General features: G+C 46.5%; 1 protein-coding gene across 1 annotated transcript; it reads right to left on the reverse strand.

The window, feature by feature from the left end:
• Positions 1-2,998: 2,998 nt before the first annotated feature.
• Positions 2,999-9,287, reverse strand: BAMBI (BMP and activin membrane bound inhibitor). The gene is made up of 3 exons (XM_001495035.7): positions 8,828-9,287; positions 5,419-5,706; positions 2,999-4,975 (listed from the first exon to the last, which is right to left on the reverse strand). The coding sequence occupies exons 1-3, from the start codon at positions 8,901-8,903 to the stop codon at positions 4,557-4,559; spliced, it is 783 nt and encodes a 260-aa protein (XP_001495085.3). The 5' UTR covers positions 8,904-9,287; the 3' UTR covers positions 2,999-4,556.
• Positions 9,288-9,991: the final 704 nt, after the last annotated feature.

Consider the following 9,991-nt stretch of genomic DNA (forward strand, 5'->3'; position numbering starts at 1 on the left):
ACTAGGTGGGTGAATCCCCTACTAATCTCGAGGAATGACAAATGCCTTGAGATATTATCTAACTACTTACCCAAAGTAACTCCCAAGATTGCTTATCAATGCATTTCCATTTACCCCATTCATATTCATAGAATGGGGAAAGTTTGCAGAAACGTGACTGGTAGGCCTTCCCTAGTAATAAATACTTTGAAACTCTAGAAAGTAGATCCACCCGAAAAGTCCTGCCTTGATGCAAGAAATAAACCCCAATCTGGTTAAAATCAGCTCTGCCACATTCCCAGTTCCATCTCCAAATTTCTGGAATGGCAGATAAGTGAATTTCACCACCATGCTACAGGACAGTGCAGTGTCAGCAAATTAACAAGGATGTGTTCAGAGTCTAAAACTGTACCCACATTAGGAGTTGTCAACATTTGGAAGAGCATCTAATTTCACTATTTCATTGGATCTCAAATTCTCAGATGAAGAATCTGCCTTTTTAAGTGAGCACAGTGAGGGCAACATGGCAGGATGAATTCGGTAGAGGGAAGGGAGTGAACTGGTGTCTGGAGTGGTTACTTTCTCCATTGTAACTGAGACCCACAGAGCAACTAAATTCACTTCATCTAGGGAAATTAAATGGCTGCTTCACTAAGTAGTACCTCTCCCCCCCAAAAAATTCACAAAGTCCCCAGAACGAGTCTTGGAACTATTGTATTTTGTTGAGAACACCCATGGGGCAAATGGTAATTGATAGTAGCACTTGTTCAGAAAGCATCAGTCAGACACAAACTGTTCCAGCAATTCTGAAACTTTCTCTGTCACCTAACTTGGCTCTCTTGATTTTCTCAATGAATGAACCATCCGGAGCAGCTGAAACTCTACGAGAACTTCATTCTGCCAAATACTGAAAAACAAAATAGGTGTCTAAAATTAAAATGTTCTTATCAGTAGCCATCTAGATCATTCCAAAAGGAAACAATTACAAACCATCCTAATTTATAGGTAGGAGAGGCTAAAAGCAGCAAATTGAAACCAAATATTAAAAATGTTAAATCCAGTCTGCAGGTGACTGAAGGGCCTGCAAAGCTCAAATGTGCAAAGATCTGAAATATTAAAAAGTCAAGTAAAAATATTCACTGTATAAATAATAGGCACAAATTCTCAAATTTTGAGGACTATTGGACTGTTCTAATTCATCCAAAACTCTTGCATGCATTAATAGGAATAGCTACTGTGCCGCCTCACAATAATCATATAAAGTATTATTATTGCCTCCAATTTATAGGCAACAATCCCAAGTACTCAAAGAGCTGAAGCAGTATGCCCACGTTCACACAGCTACTGGGGACAACGACAACCCGAGAGCCCAGGCTGCGAGACCCCACAGTGTACTTGATCACCACCTTGGTTGACGTCATCCTCATGACACCACGTAACGTTTGGAGGTTTAAAGTTAATTGGGCTAAGAGACAGAGAAGAGGACCAATTAGATGTTATAAGGAGAAAAAGCTGTCCTGGCCCCAAAAAGGCTCGTTCCAGACTGTGATACTAGATGCCACTGCTTTCAAGCTTTTAGCCTATAATCAACCCATATTGAAACCAGATTTACAAGCTGTTCAGAGGAGAGCTTTGTGATTTTCTAAAGCAGACATGTTTGGTATTTTAGAAGGTCAAACCCCCTATGGTGCAGTGTTTTTAATAAAATCAGTTCAGCAGAAATTAGAGACACACCAGTCAATTTCTAGGAAGCCTCTGAGCGATTCAAAATGAGGAAAAATAACATAAAAGACATAACCACGTACAGATCAATTTTTTCAAAAGGGGTAGAATGTGAGGGGTGTAGATACAGAAACATCATGGCAAATTTGGTCTCATTTGTCTCTGGTTTGGGCAAATTTCCACTCAGAAAGGAAAGTTACTTTTCTGGGGAGTTCTATGTCAATATTAAACAAGGGCTGTTCCTGGTTAGCCCAGCCTTGTACTGACACCTCAAAGTAACAGTAAACATCTCCACGAGGGAAAAACAAACACACCAGTCATCCCCACTCTTACATCACCGCGTCAGGTAGGTAGTGATTTCATGAAGGGTCCTTTATCTCCGCTCTTGGCAACTCCTGCGCTCTCACAGGGAAGCAAAAGCAGACTCTATATTTAGTTCTTAGTAAAAATCAAATTTGAGAAACCTGCAGTATTTTCGTCGAAAGGCCAAGTCATGTGCAGATCTGACTTTAGGATTGGTGGCAAGGACACATGCAAATACTAAATGAACGAGAGGGTATCAAAAGGAGAGGATTCGTTATTAGGAAAAGAGACAGGGCCAGTCTGTAACGTTGGCTAGAGCTTGAGCCCTACAAAACTCAGTCTGACAGCGTGGGCACAGAGCCCTCACCCCATCCAACAGGGAGGGGTAAACAGCTCTTATGAATTTACAGGAGAAAGAACAAAAGGCAGGTCAGGGAAAACAGAACCAAGTGCAAACACTTTTCATTCATCTTCATTCAACTTCTGTCATTTTATCACCACCGCAGACCCAGGCCTTTCCTGGAGGATGGGGTTTACTAATTTCAAAGTGTTTCAAAGCATACAACTTTAAATGCTTCATTGTTTTCATTTCCTAATGAATTGTTGAGTTCTTAGTGAACTGGTTCTTGGAAGAAATGGGATAAACAGGAATAACAGCAGAGCAGGAAAATTAACTACACGGAGCTGATATAAAGGCCGGCCGCTTCAAGGATCACTGAGCTTGCCTGATGGTCTCTATGAAATGAGAAGGGCACAAGGAGCAAGTCTTTCAATCTTCAAGCTACAGAACTCCTGTCATTCGATCTAGAGCTGGAAAGCGGAGGTGAGGGTGAAATTTCACCAACTGGCAATTTTGATCAATTCTCTTCCCTCGACAGGTTTGAATAGTAGGTCCAACAATTCTTTGCCTCCCTCAAAAATTGACACACCTTATATAAATCAGAAGTCATGCATGCGAGAACTGTCAATCTCAAAAAGCACAATACAAATGCCGTTATTTATTAAGATGCGTATTTATTCCATAGCCTAATTTGTTTGGGGTTGTGGTCTATTAATTATTAAATAATCTAGGTATTCATTTTTAGACCAGTCATTTCAACTCAGATTCTTCCATGACCTTGGCTACTGCATCTGTCCTAAGGGACCCAAATTAAGCTTCTCATAAAATATTCCAGAAAATATGCAAAAAAAAAATCCTTTAACACTCATCAAAGAAAACCCCGTATTCAACTATGTAGACTATAGGTTAATTTTTAAGCAAAAGTTTCAAATATACAAAAGAATCAAGAAGATAACCCTACATGGCAAATTATTCTCATATTTAAGATAACAAAGACTCATTTTGAGGGAAAAGTACACAAATGTGGCACGGGTTTAAATTCAGGCTGGGCAGTATCGCCAGACAGAAAGTCCCACAGGAGGAGGAACACTGTTAGTGTATTAGTTTGTAGCTAAAGTCAATGTTCTACTTGGTTCTATTAATAAAAGGATAATTTGGGGGAGAAAGTTGTGTTATTTAAATCTCAATTGATATATGTTCACTATTGAAAACCTTTCTAAAAATTGAAAAGTAAAAAAAAAATGTTAGAATAACACTGTCGAAAGAAGGTTTGAAAACTAGGAGCATGGTACAATAAAATTTGGCTAATTTGGATCCCAAATATTTAATTTGGTTTGAGATAAACTGATGAATTAATCAGCAGTAAAAGTAGACAGAGAATAACTTTAACTACAAAAAGAAGTTTCGTTTAGTAGGGTTTTTTTTTTTTTGATTGGAGGTAGACACATTTAAAAAAGGTACTCCAGAGCAACTAGATGAAGTTGATAAATATTAATTACCTTTGCTAAGGAGATTTCAAAAATTCATCGATCATATCTGATGTGGTATAAATAAGTTTTAAGATTTCTCTTAAATGAAAGCTAAAAACCAGAATGATCCTAACAAAAGATGTGGGCAGGACACTGAATGGTGGGCAGTCCACATTTAGAAATTCTCCACGCAGTACGAAAATTACACATGTAAGAATAAACGAGATCTTGGTCTTCTTTTTAAAAAAATCATCATCAAGCCAAATGCTATAGTCAAGACCCTACCATGAGCAACAGATCTCCACTTGTATAATCAACATGTAGTTTCTTACACTTCCCACTTAGGTTTTAATTTATGACAGGACACCACTAAATTTCAGACAAAATATATATATATATTTTTTAATCTTTACAATAAATCAAGCTGTAGGAGCTTCCATAGAGCACATTTTAGTTTATTAAGTACTCGATTCCAGCTCGCTCAGATGCAAATAACCCTGGTAACAGTGTGTACGTAGTCTTCTCTTTGCTTTTAATAATTTTAAAGCAAATAACAGATTTGACTGTGTTTAAGTCTGTGCAAATAATCCTTCAGAAGAAATATCCAAGATTCTATTTGCAGAGGTCATTGTGTCTCTCAAAGATGATTACACGAGTTTGTTTTTCTTCAGATAAAGTGCTCCTGTCCAGCAGAACTCAGAGGCCTTCAAGCGTCCAAGAAGTCCAGCTCAGATAAGACTCCGTCATACGAATTCCAGCTTCCCGTGCCCACTGTACATGCCCCAGTGAACGAGCGACAGGATCTTATCGTTGCTGAGGTCTGCTTGTCTCATCTTATCACAGGTCAGACAGCAGTTCTCATGGCCACTCACTGGCACCATGCACTCCAAGTCTAACTTGGCCACCTGCCCCTTCTTGGAATGGTGTCCGTGAAAGCTGTAGTGCAAACGGGAGAGCATCTGCTGCCGCTGATCGTGCAGTCTCTTGTTTTCACTTCGAAGCATCCTCAAGGCTAACATAATGAGCAACACTAAAATCAGGCCCCCGGCGATGGGAACGGCGATCACGGCTGCCCGGAACCACAGCTCTTTGGAAGACGTCAGCTCCTGCACTTTGGTGATGAGGTTTCTGCTACCGTCATGCTGATGCCTGTTTCGTTGTCCTAAAGGAATACAAACGAAATGATCAAACTATGCTAGTCTCTTCTTGTAGAAATTCAGGATCGTCTACGCATTTTACGTATGGCACTCCATTAAAAAGAATTTACCAGGAAAGCAACGATATATTGAAAATAAATGTTGCAAAACAGTGTAAAGAAGCTACAAAAACATTTGTTTACAGACTGTCACTACTGAGTAGTAATGGTCTTTTAATGTCTTCAAAATGTTGAAAAAACAGGCAAAACCTATTATGTAGACAGACATCTAATGCTCAGGCAGCCATAAAAGCTACTCAGGAGAGATGCATCTTTGCATCCAGCCATGCTTCTCCCTCTGGTGTCTCTAATTACGTTAACAACAAAATCAATAGCAGACATACAAAGTCGTGGCTGTCACAAGCCTATAGATCAGGCAAGCATTCTGGTTAGAAAGGGCTTCTCCCTACCTGAGGTGTCTCCCTTGGGAGGAGAGAGAACGTCATGCAGGCCTCTGTAATTGCACATGTCTTCATGACAGCATTCCAATGTGGGCATGGTGGGGCCAGAGTGGTTGTGTGCCTGTTTGGCTTGGCAGATGTCTGCTGTGCTTGCGAGAGAGTCCAGGCAGCCATGGGTGAGCGGGGAATTTGTGTTCTGAGGATCAAGAAGTCTGGAGAAGCAGGCGCTCAGCTCAGATTTACACATGTAGCCAGTTGCCACGCAGTGGGCAGCATCACAGTAGCATCTGATTTCACCTGAAAACAAGGAGAAACGGCATCAAACTGCTTCAGAGACCAGATAAAGCATCTCCTTAAGCAATTTCTAAATCCCCAGTTCCAAGGCACTAACTTTTAGAATGCCAGGTGAGCGCGCCCTGTAGCCTGGAAAGCCCTTTGTGCAAGCCAGGGCTTCAATTTCAATCCAGCAAAAAGTAATTTTACAAATGTTTTAATCTAGATAGCAGGGAATCACTGTTCAATTTAGATTTCTGATGAGTTAGCAAGTAATTAAAAATAATAACTTTTATTTCTGAAGAAAAATAATCACAATTTCTCCTACTGTAAGGCAAATTACATCGTTTATTCATTTTAATCCTCCATGACCATACAATATAAAAATGCTAGGATTTTTTATTTTGTCAGGATAAATATTTGACCGGAACTACAGAATTGTTTATTACCTTGAAGGGCTGTGCCAAGATTTAAGAGCCTGCGCTAACACCTTATAAAGTTATTAACTAGAAACACAACAATCTAGAAATTGCTCCGGTCAGGAGGTTTTAAAACTATGAAACTGGGCAGCTATTTGCAACCTCTCTAGAAAAGGCAAACTTTGCCTATAAAGATCTTTTCATGCAGAGGAACTTTCAGTCAGTATATTGTAAAACAGGAACTAGGCAGTTTACAATTAGAGGTTTGCTTGCCAAAGTCAATTTCTTTCAGCCCAAATGGAAAGTTGTAAAACTGGGGGCAGGGGGAGGGTGTAAACGCCGGGGCTAACATCTCCCTAACTCCCCAGTTTTACATGGAATTCAACATGGGGTCTAAAAGGGGAAACACCGAAACTGAAAATCCTCTGCTGGTTGAATGAAAAATCCTTAAGGAAACCTCAAATTTTTCTACAGGAAGTGATTAAAAGTTTCCTTTATAAAACTTATTTTGTGAGTTGCAAGTCATTATTAACACTTTGTGGCAATGCAAGATCTGAGGCTTTCAACATCAATTTCCAGTCGGAATCATCTGGGTCTCAGAGTTATCACTAATTTGCTATCTGACACGGTGGACTCCAGTGACTGTCACATGCCACAGCTAAAGCTACTGGAACTCGAACCAATGCACACACCTCTTCCCAGCTTCCCAGCCTGAAGTTCTGTCTAGTTACTGAAACCTCCGCTCTGAAATTAAACACACTGCGGCTTGCCCCCTTACAAACCTCTTCCCACCCTCCCCTTTCCTCGTCCTCTCCGTGAATGCCTGAGTAAGGTGTCTCACTTAATTATCTGTTCAAATTCCAGGCCACCGTACGGTATGCTCAGTTTCACCAGAGGCTGCTTGCTAACGCTTCGGTTCTAAAAAAAAAACACCAGCCAACTGAACACCGATCTTGGGCAATCTCGAGTTGAACCACCCAAAGGTGGAGGTCTTGCTCCCATCCTAAATCTGCACTGGCTGTCCTGCGTCTGGGCCCTAGCCCCTTCTCCAGTAAGACCTTCAAGTTGGAATCCTGCTATGCAGAGGCTCGTTTCTCCTCTTTCCAAGCTTGATGCTCACGGGTCTTACATGGATGCGATGATAACTTCCTATCGCTAGTCTGACAAAGTCCATATACAGATTTAAAGTAATAAAACTGACTAAGAGTCAATTTTGACCCTCGTCACTCAGACCTAGTGCAGAAAAAGAAAACGGAATACAAGTAAAGTGCTGCTTAAATATTTATGGGAGCCTATTTAAAATCCTGTATTTTCAATGACCTAAAACAGTCCAATAAAATTTTGACAGGTAACTAGGAAAGTTCTAACATTTTTTTTAATTGGAGCCACATTTGAGCAAGTTGAATGGACTTTTGTGTTACTGTATTAAAACTATATTTCTGTCGTTTCATAAAGTTTCTTCCTGTGGCACGCAAAAGGCCAGAGAGGGGACTGGTATTTTGAAACAGTGAACAATGCTCTTCTGTTTCCCCCCCTCTCTCGTTACTGTATGTAGCGATTAAACAAAAATGTCTGCTTTAGTCAAGATGGCTACAGGAGAGGCTGCTGGCTGCTTTGAAAGCTTTTGAAGTCCACAGCAGTCAGAAATCTCTGATCCCCTAATTATATCATTATCAGGCGCATAGTTTCGGTATCTGTGACTTCATGTCAGCGTCTCCCTCCCGGTTCTGCCGGCCTTTGATAGGGCCAGGAGGCTCGGCTCTGCAGGCTGCGAGGGCTGTTATTTAGGGTTAATTACACCCTTCCTTCCAAAATAAATAAACACTGTAGCACATCAGCCTTGCCGGGCTGGCTTATCCTTTAACCTCATGCCTGCTACATGGCAATTAGAGAAAAGTGGGGAGTGCAAAAGCTAAATAACACTTCCTATTTTTTTTTTTTTTAATTTATCTGTTCACAGAACAGTAGGTAGAATTCATGGCAGGGGAGGGGAGGGAACCTCGAAACCTAGAGGGAGTTCGAGTTATTTCGATCTAAAAGGTGCAGCCTGCTGGGAAAAAAGGAAACTGACCGCTGCGTTTTTCTTTTGTTTTTTTTTTTTTTGAGTAGCGTTTGTAGAATATGAGGTCAGTGGGAACTGGGACCGCTGACGGAGCCTGCTCCTCCCAGGCACCGAGAGGCCGCGCAACACACGCTCCTGCACAGACACATGCACCTCGGACCTACACTCGCTGGCTCACAAAGCCACTCAGACACACACACAAAGACAGACTCACGGACACATTCAAACAGAGACACGCTCAAATACAGAAATCTATCCCAAGACAGAGAGACACACACACTCTCGGGCACGGGGCCCCTGGGGGCAGGGGTCTGCGGCCGCCCCCGCCCGGGTCCCAGCCAGTCCTCAGTCCCTGCTCCCCGGCGGCGAGCGTGCCCAAGTTCACTACAGACAGATGTGCAAAACACTGACAACCACTTGCTCCGAGGTCTGACGCCACCTCCACGCGCCGGGCCCGGGACAACCGAGGGGACGGCCGCGAAGCCACCGCCGCGACTCCGAAGAACAGGCAACTTGTCGTGACCTGCGGGCTCCAGCGCGGGAGGAAAGCTCGCCCGGCGCTCACAAAGCCTTGGCAGCCGGCTTCAAAGGCCCGCGGCGGCGGCGGACGCCCGGGAGCCCCGCGCCCCTCCCCGGAGCCCGCGCCCGGCCGGCGGGCACCCACCTTTGGTGAGCAGCACGGCCATGGCACACAGTTCGAGCTGCAGCCAGATGAAGATGTAGCTGGAATGGCGATCCATTGACGCCCCCGCCGGCTCCCGGAGCCGCGGCGCAGCTGCAGCCTACGACTCCCGGCGCGCGCCGAGCATGAGTGCTGCCCGGGGCGGCGGGCGCCGTCAGCGACGGGGCGGGGGGCCGGGCCGCGGCCGGCGCATGGAGCGCGGCTGGAGGGCGCGCCCGGGAGGACGAGGACTTCCGCGGGCCGGCTCTGTGGCCGCCGGCCCCGCGCTCCACTCGGCGCCGCAGTCCCGGGAGGGCTCTCGGCCGGCCGCTCGGCGCAGGCAGAGGCTCTGGAGCGCGCGCAGCGACCGCCAGCCGCGAGCTCCAGCCTGCGCCCGCCGCTGCCTGCCCGGCTCCGCGCCGTAAATAGCGCCCCGCGCCGGGAGCCGGCCCGGCGCCGCCCCGCCCCCGGCCCCGCCCCGGCCGCGCCCGCGCCGTCCGATTGGCCGCCCGGCTCCAGTCCATCAGCGCCGCAGCCAGGGGGCGGGCCCCGGCGCGGGCGAGGAGGGACCTGCCCGGCGGCTCCCCGCGGCGCCGGCGTCGGGACCTGTGGGCCGGGCGGCTGCCGTCTCCCGCGCTCCCCCTCGCGGAGGCCCGCGCGTCCGTGACCTTCGGGAGGAGCGGGGCGAGCGCGGCCTCTGGGTCTGTCTCCGGCGCCCGCCTCCGTGACCCTCACGACTCGGCCTCGAGCCGGCGTCCCCAGCCCGTGGCTGCCGTTTTGTTCTCCGAGGCGCGCGACAGCCCCGCGTGGCCGCCCTCGCCCGCCGCGCGCGCGCTCTGGGAGCCCCCGGGCCGGGCGGCGGTCCCCCGCGTGCGCCCTCGGCGCGGCGCCCCTGCCGAGCCCCGCTGGCTCGCGCGTGGCCGAGGGGGGGCGTCCAGTCCGGAGCCGGGAAGGGGGGCGGCCGGGCGCGGGGCTCTGCTTTCAGCCTTCTCCCCCCGCTCCCTCTGAGCGCATCCGCCTCGCGCCGCCCGCCCTGTGATCAATAAAGCCCAGACAGACAGACTGTTGATCAGTAGGAGCCGCTGAGTTCTCCTGGGTAGACCGGGGACGAGTAGCCGGCTAGAGACACTTAACGAAAATTAGCAAATCCAAAAGCACCCGGCGCCA

Source organism: Equus caballus, chromosome 29, assembly GCF_041296265.1.
Source record: "Equus caballus isolate H_3958 breed thoroughbred chromosome 29, TB-T2T, whole genome shotgun sequence".
Classification (NCBI taxonomy): domain Eukaryota; kingdom Metazoa; phylum Chordata; class Mammalia; order Perissodactyla; family Equidae; genus Equus; species Equus caballus.

Coding starts and splice junctions, on each gene's coding strand:
- BAMBI (XM_001495035.7), bottom strand. CDS start 8,903: ATGGATCGCCATTCCAGCTACATCTTCATCTGGCTGCAGCTCGAACTG. Junction 5,707..8,827: donor GGCCGTGCTGCTCACCAAAG/GTGGGTGCCCGC, acceptor CCTTGTTTTCAG/GTGAAATCAGATGCTACTGT. Junction 4,976..5,418: donor TCCCAAGGGAGACACCTCAG/GTAGGGAGAAGC, acceptor GTATTCCTTTAG/GACAACGAAACAGGCATCAG.